The sequence below is a fragment of the Brienomyrus brachyistius genome, chromosome 6 (assembly GCF_023856365.1).
Source record: "Brienomyrus brachyistius isolate T26 chromosome 6, BBRACH_0.4, whole genome shotgun sequence".
Lineage (NCBI taxonomy): Eukaryota > Metazoa > Chordata > Actinopteri > Osteoglossiformes > Mormyridae > Brienomyrus > Brienomyrus brachyistius.
The window spans coordinates 31,175,674-31,197,210 of record NC_064538.1 but is presented as its reverse complement, the minus strand read 5'-3'; the positions used below and the strand labels follow the sequence as shown (position 1 = coordinate 31,197,210).

The following is a 21,537-nucleotide window of genomic DNA, read 5'->3' as shown; positions in this document are numbered from 1 at the left end:
ATTTCCAGAAGCAGGGTTGGGCAGCTCTGCTGTAAAGCAAAGCAAACAGGACTGGAGGAGAAATACCACATGGAAATCAAGAGGAGAAGAATCCCAGGGTGATGCCCAACATGTTCACATTTCGCCAGCGTGGACATCATGCTCTCTAGGTGTTTCTGTGTCCTTGTTTCTGTTGTAGGCATTTCCATGCACACAGGAGTTTGGCTCATGGAGGTGCGCATGACCTCTTCATTATCTTCATGATTGATAACCTTTGACCTCCCCCATGAGTCTTACCAGGAGTAGAAGCTTCTCCCGCAGAGACTTGATATCGTCCTGCAACTTCTGCTCTTTCACCTTCCACTCGGCCTTGTGCACCTCACGGTTCAGGTCGCGGTCCAGGCTTGGCGAGTGTCGAGGGGAGTCGAGCAGCAAGACCCTCAGCTCATTCAGGCTCCTGATTGGACAAAGACAAGACACCCTGGTGACCATTAACCTAGACATCCCATCAAAACTCATACAGCACCCTAGGTCAGTTCTACTGTGCTCACCATCAAGGACAAAGCAAAATCGGCTGGCTAATTTGGCACCCTACATAGTGTAGCTGTTCTGTGCTGATGCTGCAGAGGGTGTGAGGGCTTCTAGGAGTGCAAATAAGTCAGTTTCACTTTGTCTTGGTGGTATAAATCAGTCAATATCAATAATTACAGTGGCATGCAAAAGTTTGGACACACATGGTAAAAATTTCTGTGAATAGCTAAGCAAGTAAAACATGACCTGATTTCCAAAAGGCATAAAGTTAAAGATGGCATGTTCTTGCAACATTTTAAGAAAAACTGGTTTTATATTTTCCATCTTTTACAGTTTCAAAATAACAAAAAAGGAAATGGGCAAATGCAAAAGTCTGGACACTCCTTGGGAAATATCATAGCTTATAAATGCTTTTTGCAACCAGCTAAGAGTCCTTCAATTCTTATGCGGGGGATTTTCACCCATTTTTCCTTGCAAAAGACTTCTATTTCAGTGAGATTCTTGGGCTGCCTTGCATGCACTGCTCTTTTGAGGTCTATCCACAGATTTTCAATGATGTTTAGGTTCGGGGACTGTGAAGACCATGCAGAACCCTTTAGCTTGTGCAGGTGTCACTACACAGTGGAACAGGGCACCACCATTCCAGAATCTGCTAACTCTTCCTGAAGGTTTTTTCCAGTTAATTTGAGTTAGACCTCAACTTGACCTTCACCATTCCTGTTAACTGCTATTTCTTAATTGTGTTAGGGACTGAGGAAACAGCTACCTGGAAACACTTTGCTATCTTCTTATAGCCTTCTCCTCCTTAGAGGTCATCGATTATTTTAATTTTCAGAGTGCTAGGCAGCTACTTAGGGGAGCCCACAGCTGCTGATTGTTGGGACAAGGTTTAAGGAGTCAGAGTATTTATAAAGCTGTGAAATTTGTATTACCTGATGAGTGTCTTTTTACCTTGTTGATTGCCAATTTCCCCTTTTTAAAAGATGTTGTGATGTCATAGGCTGAAGTATGCTATCAAACGACTGACAGTTTATCGAAGTTTCTTATCGTTTAAATTTTATATAAGTCAATATATCATCTTTTTCGTCCAGCTTTTTGCCACATGCAAGAGAAATTGTTTGGCTAGTCAACGCCCCTCAGAATCTTACAGGATTGACCGGCCCTACATCTATGCTAACTGCAGAACTTGAAAATATAGTGAAACTCCTACACATTCAAGAATATGACATTCGCAGTTTTGGTTCTTTGCCAGTTGGGTGTAAACAATTAAAGAAGAATCATTTCAGACCTTGAAAGACCAGAGAAACTTGTAGACGACCCGTATGCCAAAAACGATACTGAAAACACTTCGGATCACATATAATTATGTAATATATAAATATTGCTGATACATAATATTTGTTAGTGTGAGCGGATAGTATATTTTCAATATTAAAAGTCTTGGCTTGGGATCCCTATATGTCTTTTCTTTAATCACATGTCAGCCGTCTTTGTGACCATGGAAGCTCGAGTTTCTCACAGTAACCTTTAAACTTTCAGTATCTGTAATTTTGCATTATTAATAACTGGTCCAAACCGTAGTGCTCCAAGTGCATACAGTAGTAAATTTGTATATACAGAGGAATAACTTGGATGGTTTGTATATTATACTAAAAAGTCTGATATGGAATGACAATGTAATTTTATATGCAGAGTTTACAGTACAGTACTGTTTCAGAAATTGGTAATAAATAGACTTAATGTTTTCATTCATTCAGGCTGGCAGACTTACGGGTTGAGATCAGGAATGTGAAGCGGTGACTATAATATAACCACAGGGATACAGTGAACATGATGTCTCAATAATATTTTGAAGCAGACTGTTTCCTCTGCAGCCTAAGAAAGAGTAAATACAGAGCATATAAAACTATATAAAAACTATATAAAGACTTTCTCAGAAATTGCCAGCAGTATTGGTACAGTAAGGGGTGATTAGTATGTAGCAATTCAAAACCCCTATAATTTTACTTTAACCCCAGCTAATCATAGCTAAACATAGCTCCAATTGTTTTCCCAGTCTGTACTGAAAAGCAGCCGGGAGTGAATTCACACGAGCGCACCCAGAGTCACTCTGATGTTTCATGATACCGGCTGACTTTGAATACTCCGATTATCTCCAATAAGACAGTGCAGACAAGGAGTGATTTCTGAGGTGGATTGTCATTCCAGCCCAGCCATGAAATCAGACTAAGCATTATAATCAGTCCATATGCTGTCAGTTTAACTGACCTGGCTTGAGTGAAGCGAGTCGATACTGACAGCGAATTGGAACACTGAGTCACCACTAGGGGGCACTAAAGTCAGGCAGACACAGTTTCCTAAATTAATCCTCTGCCAGGAAATTAATTAGCATTCTATAATGGCTACCTGCCATGGCTTAGTTAAATCACCCCCTTCACATTAACAGTGCTATATCTAAAAATTTTTCAGCTAACATAAAAAATCACTTGCATACATATAATACATATATAGGTACATATTATCAGCTGTGACTTAGGTCTATGAACGTGCACTCATCTATCCATCTTCCAATGTCTTTATGGGGATAATTGTTGGTGACACTAACACACCATGCTTGTACATGCTACCGGAAATATTATCTGATATGTGGACATCTTCCTAGAGGTCATTATTCTTCACAAAGGTATTACAGCGAGAAAATCTACAGATACAAAAAAGAAAGCACTTGATATGTGTCGGCTTGTCACACTGTTACACTACAAAATGGCTCATTAAAAGATCATTAAAGCGTGTAACTGTGATCTGGATGTCTGCACCAGATGGTTGCTGCATTTTTGCTTATCTTAAGGAATTTGAATTACAGCTGAAAATTTCTCAACCTAGTTTATCAGTGACTATGTGACTGAAGACTGATAATATATACAAATATGAGCACAGCTCTACTTCATTTAACTTTAACTGGAATTGTGACACAACAAGCTGCAGTGTAAACCTCTAAAAGCTGCCCTGCAGTAAATACACACGACTTCAGCAAATGTACCTGCAGCATATCACACATTTAACTAAAAGGCAACCATTGTGAATGAGGTCACGTGACTTCATCCAAACAACTTATCTAACTTGTGAGCCACATCTAACCTTTCCTTCTTCAGGAGCTCCTGGCTGATGAGGACCAGCTGCCCAGAAGCATCATGGGATTTCTTGGTCAGGGACTCCAGGTCAGCCTCCAGACGCTGCTTGTCCCGCAGGAGGGCGTCAGCCTTCTTCTCCCCTGAGCGGACCTTGGACTCCAAGCCTGAGGGACCAGCAAAGGGCGTGATACATCCTGGCCTTTTCCCAGAACCTTTAGGGTTTGGGTGAGACTGCTTCATTTGTAGACTATCAAATACGGGCAAACACCAAATACTGATATCATGAAGTATGCAAATAAACAAGGTGTTTGAAATATTTCTTATGCTGCTTGCCCTTTTAATTACTCACAGGTAAGTGAGATTTACTACCTATTTAACAGCTATATAAATATGTACATTTATGCATATAAAATTCTGGGATCTGTTTCTCCAAAGTAACATATAAATAAGTTCCAGCATTTGTCACTAAACAGAGACTGATTGCAGAGCCAGTCACTACTAGGCAAAGTGAAGTGGGGGGCGCAGATGGAGGGCACACACACTACCACAAAAGAGGGGCACATACACTGGCACAAACAGCTGGATACACATACACAGCCACGGACAGGGGGGCACACACATACACAGCCACAGACAGGGGGGCACACACATACACAGCCACTGACAGGGGGGCACACATACACTAGGTACTTGGAAATTTTTCACCAAGGTGTTTTGATTAACTTCACACCCATTTTAATGGAAAGAGATAAAAAAAACATAAAAAATTATACTTCATTTGTCAATATATCTTTAATAGAACCAGAGATATTGAAGATTTAATATGCCTGAAATTGGATTTTTGTTCTAATGTAATTACAATTAGAACTGTAGAAAAAACTGTGACTACTTAGAGCAACTTCGCTTTGCATAGGCGGAGGGCAGCCTGCGCCTCATTCAATAAATGCAAGAAATTGTAAATAGGGTATGGTGCACTTAAACAACCATAACTTTGCCAATATCTAACCAATCTTAGTGATTTTTGTTGTTGAATGTTGAAATGAAAATTTACTTGGGGGTGTCTACATTAACTGGCATGATGTTCAACCAATCAGGAGCCAGATCGGTGGTCACGTGACATTGATCCATCCTCCGTACAGCACATAAAATCCCTTCAATCTTCAATCATCCTGAAGTGGGCACACGATTGTATAGTGTGGGCATGCATCAATCGTCATCATAGTTGGCAATTTTCATATTTAGGGTGTAATAAATATGCCTGTGCACAAATAATCGATGCCCCACGATTCTTTCGATTTTTATTTAGTGCGTGAAAGTTACCTTGTTTTGAAATTGTTGTTGCTCCGCGAATACTGAACCGATTTTGATCCGGTAAAAAATAAGAAAATCAAGGATAAATAAATTATTCAAAACGGCGGATATCTCATAAGTTGAATGCAGAGCTAGCCGCGAAAAACGCATTTTCGCACCCCGTAGCCACCGCTGAAAAAATGATGACGTAATCACACGGAATAGTAGAGTCAGGATTTCCAAGTCCCTACATACACAGCCACGGACAGGGGGGCACATACATACACAGCCACGGACAGGGGGGCACATACATACACAGCCACGGACAGGGGGGCACACACATACACAGCCACAGACAGGGGGGCACACACATACACAGCCACAGACAGGGGGGCACACACATACACAGCCACAGACAGGGGGGCACACACATACACAGCCACAGACAGGGGGCACACACTTGCACAGATGGGGGTTACGCGCAGGGGTTCACTCGTGGACACTGACAGGAGGGCACACACCGGCTATCTGCGATCGGAATGCCTCCACCTGTGCCGACAGTGTCAGCACGTCTTTGTCCCTCTTCGCCAGCATCTCCAGGGTGTCTGAGGAAACACATAGGAGTGACCCAGCAGAGTGACCAAACAAACAGTGGAAGCAGAAAGCAGCAACTTCACCTTACCATCCATGTCCTGCCTTAATTTGATCTTCTCTTCAGAGACATCGTTATCTTCTATCATCTAGGAGGCAAGCAGATGTCACACAGATCTTACACATACCTCTGAATGGATAAACACTTCTGCAGCTTTTTTCATATTAGCTGGCGGAAAGAGTCTATAAAGAAACTGCCAGCTCAGGTTCGCCATCATAACACTGCACCAAAGAGCAAGCTGCCCTTCTCATCACTCACATTGGCATCCTGAGGTTTTTCCTCCATGGCCTGCAGGCAGTTCTCCATCACCCTTAGCTTCTCCTCCAGGTTCTGGAGTTCCGCCCGGCTCTGGGCCTCCGCCTTCTGCAGGGCCTCGTAGTCCACCATCTTCTTCTCGGCCAGGGTCAGTTGCTCCTTCAGCAGATCATGGGCCCGGCCCTGTTCCTTGAAATCCTCACACAGCTTCTCCATCTCGCAGAGCCGATGCTCCGCCATCTGCAGCTTCTCAGCAGCCTCCTTCGCCTCCAGGGTGTGCTGCAGGGCCTTTGTCTCTGCCTGCCTCCTCCAGCTCTCGCTGGTCTCCTCCAACTCTCTCTGCAGCTCTTGCAGCCGCGTCCGCTGGTCCTCTTTCTCTTTGGCCAGCATGGCTGCCTCGATGTCATGCTTGGCCTTCAGGTTCTCCACCTCCAGCTGATGTTCCATCCTCAGGCTTTCCAGGGCCGTGCGCAACTCCAGTAGGTCTTTGTCTAAGCCTGCTGTGGCCCCATCTGCAGTCAGGGACAGCTTGAGGTCCTCCAGGGAGCGCTGGTGCTCGTTCACTAAGGTGTCCAGCTTGGACTTCCAGCTGTCCATCATCTCCATGTTCTCCCGTGTGGCCTGCTGCAGCTTCTGCCGCAGGTCACTGATCTCCTGAGTTTGCTTGTCCATGGTGACCCTCAGCCGCTCCGCCTCCCGGTGGCTAGCGCTCAGGGATGATTCATACTTCTCCCGCAGCTGGCTGCTCTCTTTATGATGCTCGAGGCCAGCTGTCATGAGCTGCTCCCGCAGCAGAAGGGCCTCTGTGTGGAGTCCCGAGCCGGGGTCCCCGCCATCCACCAGACTTGGGTTTCCCAGCCTCGCCTGTAGCTCCTGGATCTCCGCCCGCCGCAGCGCCAGCTCTTCCTCCAGCTGCATGATCCGGCTTTTCTCCTCCACCGTGGTTTGCTGTGGACACAGGGGCCAGAGGACATTACTCCAGCCCAGGCTGGGGGCCACACAAACATACCTCCCTTAAAATTACCCCGGACATGCAGGGCAAGATTGAAAGCATCAGCCCATTTTCTGGTCATGCCTTCTGCATGAGCATGAAGGATGATTCCGGAAGGCCGGATTTTGGGCTCGCAGACCTAGAGAGGAATGGAGGAAGCCCGTATTTTCAGGACAGTAAAGGAAGAGAGGAGTCCCAGCCCAGAAAGCTGAGCAAACCCCAGGAAGTAAGGTCAGCTCAGGGGAAGCAGCAGGCAGGCAGGACATTCCAAAAGGCCCAGTGGCGTGGAGCAGGCAGGAGGACATTGGACACCCCAACCCACCAAAGTGCACGCTCAGGACCGGTGTTATTGAGTGAAACACTATGTTACATAAGTGGAAATATAGCCCACTGAGTAGGAAGGAAGGAGATTTGTACACCATGCGGACTGTACTACCCAGGATAATCCTCTCCATGTTTCACAGCAACATGAAGGATGTTCTTTATGACCAGTAACGTAACAGCACTGGCTGTAATCTGCCTGCATCAGACACGTGTGACACTGCATTCAAAGGGTAGAGTGGTAAGAGTGTGAACGAGCACAGCCCGGATGGAGTTAGTGATCCTCTTTCACCTGTAGCCTCTTACCCAACCTCAAGGGCACCCCAACACGCCTGCCTGGTCCCTGTTGGCAGACAGCAGAGCTTATAGATGCACCAAAAAGAGAAGTTCTTCAGCCTGATAATCATCAACTGCAAACACTGTACAGCTACAGGCATCAGTCACTTATCAACAAAGGCCCTTACACAGGTTACTTAACTTAACACTGCTTAGGGAAGTGGGTTTATGTTTTGTCACCGGGGTCCAGTCTTGGTTCAGACACCATTAACTATTTAAAAAGTTCCGAATGTTCAGTCAATAAAAATGTAGACTGAGTTTTCTCAAGCTCTCATCTTCCCATGCTGCATGTGTGCATGCATACTGTACTATGCACATTACATCATATATACAGGTACAAGATCAGTCCTGAATTTCAAAAGCTTATTAAAATGCATTCGTATTAAATCCTGCAATGCTAGACCCATTTACAATTATGGAACAGGCAGCAGAAAACACTGGATGCAAATAACCAGAAGGCACCTGTAGGGTAATGATGGGGCATCACCCTGCGCTCATGGGGCATGTAAAATGACAAAATGTGAATCTGCTGCTGGACCCAGAGGAATAGCAGAGGAATGTGGAGAAAACAGACACAGACTGACTTTGGGAGTTTGGGTTATAGTATCGTCACTGCTGACTGAACAGTGTCACTCTGCCACAGAGGGGAAGACAAGGTGGGGGGGGGGGGGGGGGGGGGTAGCTGCGAGATCCAAAACTCCAACATTCACCGTGCCATAGGACTATCTGGTTTGCTTATAGTGTATGGCATTTATTTAAATAGCAGGATACTAGATTTTGGTTGGTATGTCTATAAAGGTTGCTTATACTTACAGTGTATAACATTTAAACAGTTGACATCGGATTTTGGGGGCTATGTCTATGAAGGTTGCTTAGCTGGAGGCTTCGGAAGCTGACGTGAACCGTGAAGGTTGGAGACCCCTGCAAATCAGCATGAGGCAGCCCCAAGCAAGCAGTGAAAAGCCCCCCAGAGCAGCAGCAGGGGAAGGGGTGGGGCAGGGGGACATTTCTCTTTTTTATGGTTACCCTCTTCTCGTCTAATTCTTTCTGAAGCAATTCCACTTTGGAAATTTCTAACAGCAGACTCTGTTCGAGCTGCCGAATACGGGCATGCTCCAACTGCGTCTGAGTCTGGGGAGAGAGAGAGAGAGAGAGACAGATAGAGAGACAGCAAGAGATAGAAAGAGAGAGCGAGAGAGACAGCTGTACAGGAGGACAGACAGGCAGGGTCGCGCAGATACCACAAGGAAATTCTTCCAGGAAAGATAGAGAAAATGATAGAAACCAACATGCTGAACAAGGCACTATACTACTATAGAGGCAGCATATTATAATTATATTATAGGAATTATTATGCTATTACACTATTATAGAAGTTAATATACTACAATACTATTATAGGGAGCTGTAGTATCACATTATTATAAGGAGCTGTACTGTTAAACTATCATAAGGAATTATACTTTAAAACTATTATAAGGACCTGTACTGCTACAGAGTTGTACAACTGTAATATTAGAATGTAATAAAACTTGTACTATTACACTATTATAAGTAGTGTACTCTTCTATCGGAAGAGATTGAACTATTATAAGGGACTATATCATAACACTTTTATAATGTGCTGTATTACTACAATAATTAAAGCAACTGTACTATGGTACTATTTTAAGAAGCTGTACTATGACACTTTTATAAGGGGCTTTATCGTTATAAGGAGCTGCACTATTATAACTGTAATAAAGAGATATACTGTATCACTATTCCAAGGAAGGTCTCTAACAAAAAGGTGTCTAATGTGGGTTGAGCTTCTCCATTTTCTGCTTCCTTCTTCTTTTTCCAAGAGGCTTACAATGTTTGGGGAAAAATCCTTGTGTTCAGAACCATCAACAGCCCTTTTCTCACTGCCAAACCTGTCCTACGCAGACTTGGATGGCCAATCAAAATGTAGGCAATGGAAAAAGGTCCAAAATGTTTTAGTACATGTTGTGCCAGAAAGAGTCCATTTCTCTTTCATATAGTGAAATAAAGACTCACTTGTTTATGTCACATGGTGTATACAAAACATACAAACGAGATAATCTTCATGTTTATTAACATTAATTATGTATCAAAATATTTCATACAAATCAGCTACTGGAAGCGTATATTTTTGTGCCGATTACACTGAACTCAAGGGAGGGTGCAGTTGTGTGAAATTGCATCTACATACCTCTAGATCTCCTTTGGTGATCGATTCTTCCTCAACACGGAACTGAAGATCTTCCACTTTCCTGCAGTAACACAGAGTAGCCAGCAGAGATCAGTAAAACACCTTCTTAGTAGATGTACAGAAAATCTTTGAGCACAGATGTCTGACAACACTTCAAATCAAAAGAAAGTTTTTGTTTCTAAATCAGTTAAAAAGTAAAAGCTCCACACTATCAGCTGTAAAAAATAATCCTGAGGTCCAATCCCAGCATGCACCTCTTCTCCTCCTCCAGCTGATTGGCCAGTTCTATTTTGTCCTTCTGGGTGCTGGCCAGCTGGGCTCGAACCTGCTGCAAATTGCTCTCAGCCTCTGCTGCATACTGCACTCAGAAATGAAAGACAAGAAGTTAGCACTGTTGCTATGCTTAGCGCATGAAGCATCCATTCAGCTTTAACACACTTTAAAATATGAGAATTTGGGGTTGCAGGTACACAGTACAGTCTCCACACTGTAATAATAGTTTTTATGGCATAATGGGCAGTGTAGGTAGGCTGTATGTCTGAGCCTTCTCTCCATGGATACGTGGACAGTGTGGCGGACAGCCAATCACAGGTCTGTTATCTCTGGGGCCCCACTCAAAAATTACTTCAAGGCCCCTTCGCCCACCCTGCCACCCTACTCTGGTAATTCAAAAACTAAATAAACAGCTAGTGAGTAGACTCAGAAGGTCATAGCTATCTAGCTGGTTAGCAGAACTTGTTAGCAGAACATGCTGCTTCAGCATCTCCTAAATAAGGAATGTGGCCAACAGGGTGGCCATGCAGATGTATGGTTTGAGTGGTGGAAAACGATGCCACTTCAGACAGCACCTGTGCATGCTGGGCCTTTAGTGTGCTAAGCTCCTTCTCCACCTCGCAGATGTGGCTAGTGGCCTTGGCCACCTCGGCCCGCTCCAGGTCACGCTCTGCCAGGAGCTGCTCGATGTGCTGCTGCTTCTCCTTCAGTGCCTCCTGCAGGGCCGTGGTGCCTGAAATCTTGCGGGCGTAGCGCGAGGACGTCTCCGTCAGCTAGCCACAGCCGGGGTGACACAGTGAGACCCCGTTAGTGCATATTCAAATCCTTTTAATATGCTACCTTAATGCATGTAAATCGGTAGAGTGATCATGAAGGTACAATGAATAGGAGAACAATAAGTAAGGACTACAGTGATAATGGAGGTATGAGTACAGAGTACAGTGAGAATGGAGGTACAATAAGTAGCAGAACAGTGAGTATGGAGGTACAATATGTGCAGAGTATAGTGTGAATGGAGGTACAATAAGCAGAAATACAGGGAGTAAGGAGACACAGTGAGTAAAGACATTAGTGAAGAAGGAGATACAGTGAGTAAGGTACAGTAAGGAGTTTAGGGAGTATTGAGTATATTGAGAATATAGATACAATGCATACAGAGTAAGGTGAGATTAGAGTTACAGTGAGTAAGGTGGCACAGTGAGCACGGAGGTGTACAGAGAGCAGGGAGGACAGGGAAAATGGTGTGGCATCGCCCCCTGCCCCACAGAGCGGCGCGGCCCCCTCTCACCAAGCCCGTGCGGCTGGGCCGCCCGCCCACCGAGGAGGCGACGGAGCTGACAGAGCTTATGGAGGAGCTGCTGGGGCTATGGGCCAGGGAGGAGACGCCCATGGCCATGCGCTTGCTCTTCTTGGCCTTGGCTGGACTGGTGGATGGGAAGCCGATGCGGATCACCTTGTGTATGGGGGCGAAGAGGCCGAACTTGGGGGGGCACTGGAAGTACCTGCAGGAAGGATGACCGGGCCGTCAGTGCTACGGCAACCTACATTTTAACATATGAACTGCATGGTCATCAGTACTGAAGCACCCAGCAACGCAAGGCCATCAGTGCTGAGGCAGCCTACATTGCATGGCTGTCAGTATTGTGGCACCCTTCACTGCACAGCCTTCTGTACTGCTGTACCGTATATATTGCACGGCCCTCAGTGCTGCTGCACCCTACACTGCATGGCCATCAGAACTGCAGCACCATATACTGAGTGCCCGTCAGTGCTGTGGCACCCTTCACTGCACAGCCATCAGTACTGCTGTACCATATACTGCACGGCCCTCAGTGCTGCTGCACCCTACACTGCATGGCCCTCAGTACTGCAGCACCCTAAACTGTGTGGTCGTCAGTAAGGTGGCACCCTTCAGTGCACAACTTCCACCATCATGGAAGCACAATTAAACAACACAGGCATGTAGAGCTCTGCTTCTACTCTCTTCTTTGTGGTGCTTTTACAAGCTGCAATACAGCTTCCGGAAGGTTCTCTATCAGATTAATTCTTAGCCTTTCTCTCTCTGTTAATAGCTAATAGCTAACAGATAAGTTAATACTAATCCTCAGTCAAGTCCATAAGGTAAACAGACAGTAAACAGACAATCCCAGGCTGAACCAGACTGGGCCACGTTGCCTCCTTGTCATGCACGGTGCTCTTTAAACACATGAATCAGGACAATTTTTGGCACCTGGTTCCGGCTACAGCTCCATCATTCTTCCCCAGCGGCTCGTCCAGCTCCACGCCGCACCACTCGCCCTTGGCGAAGTCTGTCTCCCCCACGTACCGCACCACGCCCGTCTTGGTTCCTCCGACCTGCCAGGTGGACAGGCAAGGCTCACAGCAGCTTCTGGATTTGCAAAGGGTTCACCCACAGACAAGCCAGTGCCATATAGACCTTTGAGGAAAGCTCTCTGGGATGATCTGGATCTCAGCAGAAATGCCTGCTGAAATGCCATCTGACGTTTGCCAAAGTTAAGTCATAATAAACACAGTTTCATTTACCAAACAACAAACGCAATATTTTATATGACCATATCTTTACTGAACGACCAAGGTCATTGGTGAGGAAAGTATATGAACTCCTAGGACAGTGCTTCCCAATCTGGTCTCCGGGGACCCACAGACAGTCCACGTTATTGTCTGGAGGGAGCAAAAATGTGGACTGTCTGGCAGGGAGCTCAGATGGAGCAAAAATGTGCAGTGGTTTAATTCTGGAAAAGACTGAGAAAGCAGGGCAGCCAACATTCCCAGGATTTACAGTCTGAAAAGAGGTCATGGCTACTTGCACCAGTGGCAGACTGAAATATGTAAATTTGAAGGAAAAAATAAAAACAGGAAGTGACACCTGGCACTAGCTGTCAGTCAAGGCCTTTCTATAAGCTTCCCCTTAATAAAAATTGGCAAAAGGTGCCCTATTCCTGTCTGAATCAGTATTTAATAATTCATTAATCTAAGAATAAACCATGAGAAATAATCCTTATCTGATATGCTAGTTGCAGAAGGAAGACAGATATGTAAAAGTGCTGATTTGGAGCTTCTGGATGAATTCTGTATGTAGCTGAAGAACAGAAGAGCTGAAAAATACCAGAAGCCAAACTAATGTACATGCAAACACATCACGAGAGAAGCCTGATTGGTTCACTGCAATCTGCCACCTGTTGGATAATTGTTTTGGAGCTAAACAGACTGTATCCACTTTCATTTGCTGGTGAGGGAATTTTAAAAACAGAGAATCACAGTTGCAGGACTAGGATCATTTTTCAGAAATCCTTTTCTCTTCTAGTGTCCCAACCAGCTTATTAAATGCTGCAGCTGTCACCACGGGAACAGGATAACCAATAGGAACTTCAACAGAAGCTGATGTCATTATGGCCGCCGCCCCATACAACCTGGTTGTCTCTGCAAATGTTAGGCTAAATTAAGAAGAGTACATTGCAAGTTTAACTATAGGGCACATGAAGGAACAAGGCTTACAAACACACACACACATACACACAGTTCACATAGTCCTATCATTGTGGGGACTCTTCATTCATTTCTATAGGCATAACCCTAATCCTAACTATGATAACCTTATCCCCCACCAAACCCTAACCTTAACTATAAATTATCCAACAAAATACAAGATTTGTCCTTATTAGTTTTTTGATTGGATTCACAGATTTTTATAGAATTGAGGTTATCCTTATCGGGACCTAAAAAAATTTTGTAATCTGGTCCCCACAATGAAATAATTACAAAAATCCACCTTTCGAAGAATAACCTTGCAGTATTTATATACCTTCTGAAGCATCCAATATTCCTTACCTGAACAGCCTGGCTTATTGATTTGAACGTTAATGCAGTTCCACCATAGCACTGGGATTCATTTGTGTTTATTTTGTTTTAGTTTGATTCATGTTGCGACAAATGCAAAGTCCTGGTTAACTTTTTAGATTTTGTAATGTTTTGAAATCATTGCCACATTGACTACAGAACTCCAGTATGTTACAAAATGCCAGTTAATCTGTTTGCCATTGATCATGTGACTTTGAGCCTTCATGTGATTCTGTCTGATGTCTTCTTCCTGTTCACATCCATCTGGCCATGCAAAAAGCTTCTGGCAATCTTCTTCCCCATCCAGCCATGCCATTCGCAGCAGTTCTCATTCCATCCACCAGGGGGCGAATACTTGCGTGGCAGGGTGCCGCAAACACAAAGGCACTTCCTGTCCAGAGCAGATGCTCAACGTGGCAGACATGTGCTGTTCCATGCCAGCTCTGAAGCTGTGACCACCAGAGCAGCAGAGGAGAGGCCATCTGCATGCCTCAATAAACCTACATGTAAATAACTATCAGATAATCCCAAGAAGGTTAGCTGGCTAGTCATCAGTGGATCTGGTTACAGAAGCAGACTAGTAGCTAAAAGTGTGCTGGTTTAATGCCAGTTGAGTTCTTGCTATAGTACGGTGCCATTTACTTCAGCTGCACCAATGGGCAAAATGGCAAGTTGTTTGATCATGTCAATCCCTCCATCTTCCAGGGGCGTATTCAGAGTAGGGTCGTGGTGAATTATGCTAACAAAAACAGTATCTATAACTGTAATAACGACAGTAATAATGGCTGACATTGACCCCAGCATACTCAAGGGAAATCTGGTGTGTGTCAGGTTTTCCGTCTGAGTTTATGTACGGACATTATCTTCATCAACACGGGGCCTGTTTCTACTAGTCACAAGTACCATTTATCAGGCGAATGAGCATGACTAGGTCAGTAAAGAAAATGCCAGGCACCATTTCCCTCGTTAATTATCAGGTAATTATATGAAGGAACACTTCTCACAATTTTCCCATTAACAAAGTTAAGGACAGTTTAAGGTCTGGTGCAGGAAAACTGTAGAAATTCTAATCCCTTAATAACCCTCACAGCTGCTGTCTCAGGATAGTTTCCTCGACTAGCACATTTTTACAGATTAAGGACCACATAAAGCTTGCTTGCATATTACAGTTTGCGAAATGCTTGCAAACAAAGCTTAGAAGAGGCATTACCAAGGGTGTTATTCAAACGAATAGCAAGTTTAGAGGAGGTGCTGGATGAGTTACCCAGGGAGGTTTGCAAGTGAATGGCCGGACACACACGAGGTGCTGAGTTTGCTGTGACCTTCTTTGACAAAGTAAAACCCACAGTCGAAGTTTCACCTAAATTATTAATTTTTTGTGCTAATGACCTTATTGTAGGGGACATTCATAGATTATGGTTTTGCACGCTGCCCCTCCCAGCACACCTCCACCCCCACCTTCACCCCATCTATATGCATTCAGGTAAAGTATCAGGGCTAAATCGGGGAGCCTCCTGAAATTTCAACACACCGTTTACACGTCCAGCACCTCAAGCACCATCGTCCCAAAGAGCCAAACTGACACTGGGCTCTCCTTCAGAGACTCGCTGCATAGTCATGGTAAAAGGATACATAAACACAAAGTAGGAATACCGCCAGCAAAAGTATTCTGGTACCTCCTTCGTTTTTACTGTCGGATAGTTATATGTCAAAATAGGATGGCAAAAGGTCATCTCTTGTCATATACACACTTGCAAGAGTCAAGATACATTTCTGCAGTTTGCCATCTAGATTTAGTTAACCCGAGTATATTGCCAATAAAAGACAGCAAGGCTTGATTTAGCTGAAACCTCGGGTAGTATACATTACAATACTGCAAAGTGCAGGGCAGTAGCTGCATCAGGATGGGGAGGAAAAATCCCTCCCTTTGCTGACCTAAGACAACTGCCAATTGATCGAATGACTGAGTGCCTGTAAAGTCAGCTACAGCCACAGAGAAAAGTCACTTACTGCCAGCTTTGTTTCTGCAATACCAGGGAACCTCATTTTCCTCTGAAACTCTGACTATCCAATCACAGCCCGTAAACTGAGCCTCTTCAGGGACATAAAACAGGGTCTTCTCCTGTTTCAGGATCACAGCTCTGTAGCCTGACCAAGTGATGGGTAACAAGACCCGGTGAAACAGGGAGAATTATCTCCATGGGATGCCACACAAGCCAAGTGATAAAGGGTTTGGAAAATGGTTATCCACTGTGTTCCATCGGGAAACAAAAAGGTCAAATATTGGACCAGCAGACTGTGATTTAAGACAAGGACTCCCAGTATGTCACTGACTTGATTCTTTCCATTTTTGGCAGGGTCATTCACTCCATCGTTTAAGCAATTAAGAGGCGTGATGCTTGAATCTTAAATGTGAGCGAATTCCCAGAAGGAAATCTGCTCTCTTACATCCTCGGCATAAACAGACTCTTTGGATAGGCAGCCTTGTAAATTATGTCAAATGATTGTGTTGTTTGGGTCTCTTATGACAAAACCATCCAAGCAAAGTTGTTTATTATCCCCTCCTCAGATGAAGTTAGACTTATCTATGTCAAATTCTAAAGGTTATAAACCCTCATTAAGAAACATACATGGCTGTCAACGATCCTAGTTCACGAAATACTAAGGGAATTAGTGGAGAAATCTACGGCATCGCATAGACTGCCATGCCTTTGAAGGAAAATCTCAGTGATTTGCTCAGCTAGCCTGCACGGGTGAAGGTTTGTCAATGCTCACGCTTGTCTGTAGTCAATAAGGATGGAGTGGGGATGGCTCGAGATGGCAATCCATTCAGATCGATTGCATCGATGGCTTGGAGAGCTTTTAGCACACATGTTGATGAACAGGGTTCCCAATCCTTTATGTCTTTTGAATTGATAGCCCTCTGCCATCTGTGTCCTTGGGAGTCATCAGTCAAGGGTGTGCTCTTTACGTATCAGAATGTGAACACAGACATCACCCTGAATAAGAGGATGGTGTTTTATGGGAGGCTTATAGGTCATTTAATAATTTTGAATACTTTGAAGTATTTACAATTGACTCTCTATTACTATACTGGCATGAATCGTTGGGATCAATGAAGTCAATACTCTTCAAACAATGACGAATTACTGGCACGTAATAGACATCTAAAGATGTGTTATTGTACTGTATTCATTTAGCTAGCTGGAGAACAAACTGTTAATGCTCCAGAGCTCTCTTGGATATTAATACCAAACACAGCCATTGCTGTGCCATTGCCGTCCCGAGTAACTGCAAACCACAGGAGTGCAAGCGGCGGTCAGGACTCACCAGCACGCGGTCCCCCACACGGAGATCCTTATCGCCCCCCTTCTTGACGGAGCCGCTGTCGGACATGTTGGAGCCAGACTCGTTACCCGTCTTGACAGAGCTGTTGAGCATGCCCTCCCGCAGAGGCACCCCGACCCGCTGGGCTGAGGGGGTGGCACCACCGTGGAGCGTCAGGTTCTGTGTGGTAAGGGAGTCCGTGGAGTGGGCATCGCTGGCGTCTGCCACAGGCTGCCGGGTCAGCTTGGAGGGCCGCGTGAAGATGCCCTGCATGGGCTGGCACTCGAAGTAGCGCACGCCGCCAACGGAGCCATCATTCTTGCCCACAGGCTCGTTCAGAACCACCCCAGCCCATTGTCCTGGGGCAAACTGGGTCTCTCCCAGGTAATGGATGCAGCCCGGCTTCACCCCGTTGACCCATACCCGCTCGCCGACCACAAAGTCACCCAGCACATCGTCCCCCACCTCCGACATCTTGGTGCTGGATTTATCAGAGGTGCTGCTGGGGGCTGGGGTGCTCTGTTTGTGGGGGGGACCTGGGGCAGGGAGAGAGACAGCAGGTTGATGTCTGTTTCTGAAGCTTCCCCATCATAATGACACCTGAATCCAGGCATCAGAGTGAAATGTCCAACATGGAAACAGACACAGTTAACAGAATCCTCAGCTAAATGAATCATGCTGCTGGTTTAATGTCAGAGGAGGAAAGCTCAGGTCCAGAAAGTAAAAATCCTGACCAAGATTCTGTTTCAACCAACCAATTGACTATTCTGTTATTGTAACTCTTTATAGTCAACTGGTTAGTTGAAACAAAATCTTGGTCTGGATTTTCGCCTTCTGGACCTGAAATTTCCACCTCTGGTCTATATGCAGGGACTGAAGAGTCTAATACCAGTAAATGTCATAAATGAGCTGATGGGCAAAAATGTGAGCAGGGTGCCACCAGGCCTAAGGGCATCAGAAGCCTTATACAATAAAACACTCATCTACAATGCTTGGTACATATTTGCCATTCATTCCATGGGTGCGGAATCTGGGTCACCATGGAGTGCTTTCACAAACTCAACGGCGACACCTAGAGGGTTCCTGCTTGTAATGACACAGGAAACCCTGAGAAGACCGTACAGCTATGACAGTATTAGGCTAGCAAGCGGGTACACAGATTCTTAAACATATGGTATCCACCCTTAACTGCCATGAGGGGGTTTGGGGGGCCCAGAGGGCCCTTGCCACTCCATTTGGGGGAGAGAGGGGCGCTACACTACATTTATGCCCCAGTTCACCCCATATGTTCTCAAATAATGGAAAGAGCAATGCATAAATACAGCACATAATATCACTGTGGAATCCCTGAAATGTCAGCTAAACAGTACAGCTTTTCCGCAGTGTATTAAATTACCCCGATCTTAAATTCATGCTATTTTAGATTTAACTGCAAATAAATTGGTGCGATGTGCAGAGAAAATCATCAGCTGTTGGCTCTTGATCAGAGTTTTAGACTGCTGTACATGCAATTTATTACACATACTGTGATGCACATAACCACCGTCTATCCCATACCATGCCGTAATCCTTCTGAATAAGCACATATGCACTTTAACTCGTTGCTTTGCACATTTTTTTATTTGCAGTTTGTTTGTACATAGCCTATTTATATATACATATGATAAATGTTCTTCTATACCTTTTTATTAGATTGACATTACTTTGACAACTGCACCAATAGAAATTCTTTGTACCCCTGGTACCAGGCAAATAATAAATTCTGATATCAAGACAATAAATGTCTGGCTTTATTTTTTAATCATCCAGCATAATTGCAAAAAAATTACAAAAAAATGATGACCATCAACTGAAGGGACCGAAAACTCTCCCAAGATGGCAGTCAATAAAAACTGGTATTTACACTCAGCGGCCAGCTTATTGGGTGGCACTCTAACGCAAATAGCCAATTATGTGGCCGCAAAAAGGGTCAGGAGGTTCACATACTGGTTGGCAGAGAATTGGAATGGCTATGATGCCTGATTTTAAACGTCGTGCGATTGTTGGTGCCAGGGTCGTCTTGGGGAATGAGCGAAACGACCAGCTTCAGACAGCTTTAGGACCAGCATACCCGGATCATAGCAATCATACATATTTTGATGGTCACGTATTTTGTTGTATCCAGGACAACCATTGTATGGAACAGAATTAAATTATATTTGCATCAATCTCCTCCCACTATGTGTGAATCATCTGCAGACAGCACTCACTCATTCTATTCTTTAACCTTTTGTAATGTTGAATGAAATGACCATGTTTACCATCTGCGGGTGCCTGCTAGCCCTGTGATTATGACATCAACTTAGCAGTTCAGTATTTCAAAGCCTTGCTGACTGTTTGTGCAAGTCATGACTGTATGGAACCCTACAGTAAAACAAAACAGAAAAACATATCTGGAATTAATAAAAAAAAAAACATTTGCCTGGTTCTGCATCCATTGTTTAAAAACAGTTTTATTATCTGATTAAACACACAATCAGGTTTACAAACATTTGTGAAAGAAAGGGCCATTCTGAAGAGTTCAGTGTATTCAAACTCAGCCATGAAGTGGCAGACCATGTAAAGTAACAGAGTTGGGTCGCCGAGTGCTGGGGTGCATAGTGCGTAAAAGTTGCCAACGCTCTGCAGACTGCTGAAGTTCCAGATTTCCTCTGGCATTAACCCCAGCACAAAAACTGTGCACTGGTAGCTACCTTCTACAGCCCAACAGCTACTTGCAAGCCTCACACCACGAAGTGCAATTCTAACCATCAGATGCAGTGGTGTAAAACATGTCGCCACTGGACTCTGGAGCAGTGGAAACATGTTCTTTGGAAATGTCTTCTCTGTCTGGAGGTCTGATGATTGAGTCTGGGTCTGGCGGATGCCAGGACAATGTTTCCTGCTTGACTGCATTCTGCCAACTATAAAGTTTGGTGGAGGAGGGATAATGGTATGTTTGGCGTTGCTTTTCAGCGGTTGGGCTGGGTCCTCTAGTTCCAGCAAAGTGGAACTCTTAATGATTCAGCATACCAAGACAATTTAGACAATTCTATGCTTCTAACTTGGGGGAAAAGCTTGGGGAAGGTCCTTTTCTGCTTCAGCATGACTGTGTCTCAGTGCACAAAGCAAGGTCCATGAAGACATGGATATGTGAGTTTGGTGTGTAAGAACTTGAATGGCCCACACAGAGCCCTGACCTCAACTCCATTGAACACCTTTGGGATAAACTTGAAGGAAGAGTGTGAGCCAGGGCTTCACGCCATGCTCTTCTGGATAAATGGGCAAAAATTCCAACAGACATACTCCATAAACTTCTTTAAAGCCTTTCCAGAATAGTGGCAGCTGTTATAACTGCAAAGGGGGGCACAACTCCATATTGATGCCTATGGATTTAGAATGGGATTCCTGTAGATATAATAGCTAGGTGCCCCAATACTTTTGTCCATATAGTTTATGTGAGGCCATTGCTCCATGTTCACATGACCAGTGAACATATCTCTGAGGTCATTACTCTATGCTCACTATGCTCACATGCATAGTAAACATATCTGTGAGGTCATTAATCCATGGTCACAAGAGGAGTGGACATATCTGTGAGGTCATTACTTACACATAATTTTATGTTCACTTTCATTTCATTTGCATTACATTTCATTACATTTTCATAATACTAATAAAAACAGCAGTTTCTTCTGTTTTCTTAGATAAAGATGATTATAACATTCCATTGGTTACAGGTTTTTGTTACGTTTTGCGCAGCAAATAGTAAAAAATACCAAATATGATAAGAAAATATTTCACTTTTAAAATTAAATTTAATCATTTTATTCTGGTGACTACCTATCACTGAACACGTGAATATGCTGATTGATTTCCATTCCAGCTCCGGCCATTACACCAGCTACCTTACGGGATATTTAACTTAACAATACATCTGAATTTACCTCACACTCTATATTCCAAGACTCCAAAAAGAATTCCAAATTATGGATTCTTTCACATTTTCCAGCATGAATGCCAGTGCAAACAAAACCAGTGAAACCAGTTTCATATTAGGGATGGTAAAGTTCACCGACTCGCATCAGTGCACTGGCATAAAAGTTCAAGATGCGACTGCCTCAATAAAAAGGTGTACACCGGATACAATTTGGGATGAACTCGAGATTCGTTTCTAACATCTTTGCATCTGTAAAATCCTATTTATTGATGCAGAATAGTAAGTTAAATCATTTTGCTCATTTCATATTATTTATTTAGCTCACAACTAGTGTTGTTAAAGTTTTCGGGGGTCATTATGCTTTCAGACCACTGGAGGGCATGTCTTTTATTGTGAACCTGCTTGTGTTTGCGCAGAAGCAAG

At 44.2% G+C, this 21,537-nt stretch overlaps 1 protein-coding gene across 3 annotated transcripts in view; it reads right to left on the bottom strand.

Annotated features, from left to right (window-relative positions):
- Positions 1-21,537, bottom strand: part of clip2 (CAP-GLY domain containing linker protein 2) — a 31,537-nt gene that overhangs the window by 2,319 nt on the left and 7,681 nt on the right. The window contains exons 3-14 of one of the 3 annotated variants that reach the window (XM_049017584.1): positions 17,160-17,692; positions 12,202-12,326; positions 11,260-11,473; positions 10,547-10,744; positions 9,953-10,056; positions 9,699-9,759; positions 8,513-8,617; positions 5,842-6,786; positions 5,614-5,671; positions 5,453-5,536; positions 3,649-3,805; positions 277-436 (exon numbers count right to left, since the gene is read on the bottom strand). In XM_049017584.1, the coding sequence (XP_048873541.1) occupies positions 277-436; positions 3,649-3,805; positions 5,453-5,536; positions 5,614-5,671; positions 5,842-6,786; positions 8,513-8,617; positions 9,699-9,759; positions 9,953-10,056; positions 10,547-10,744; positions 11,260-11,473; positions 12,202-12,326; positions 17,160-17,692 (2,744 nt within the window). Of the gene's footprint in view, positions 1-276; positions 437-3,648; positions 3,806-5,452; positions 5,537-5,613; positions 5,672-5,841; positions 6,787-7,442; positions 7,494-8,512; positions 8,618-9,698; positions 9,760-9,952; positions 10,057-10,546; positions 10,745-11,259; positions 11,474-12,201; positions 12,327-17,159; positions 17,693-21,537 lie in introns of all 3 variants that reach the window. The other 2 variants (XM_049017585.1, XM_049017586.1) reach the window with 2 other exon arrangements.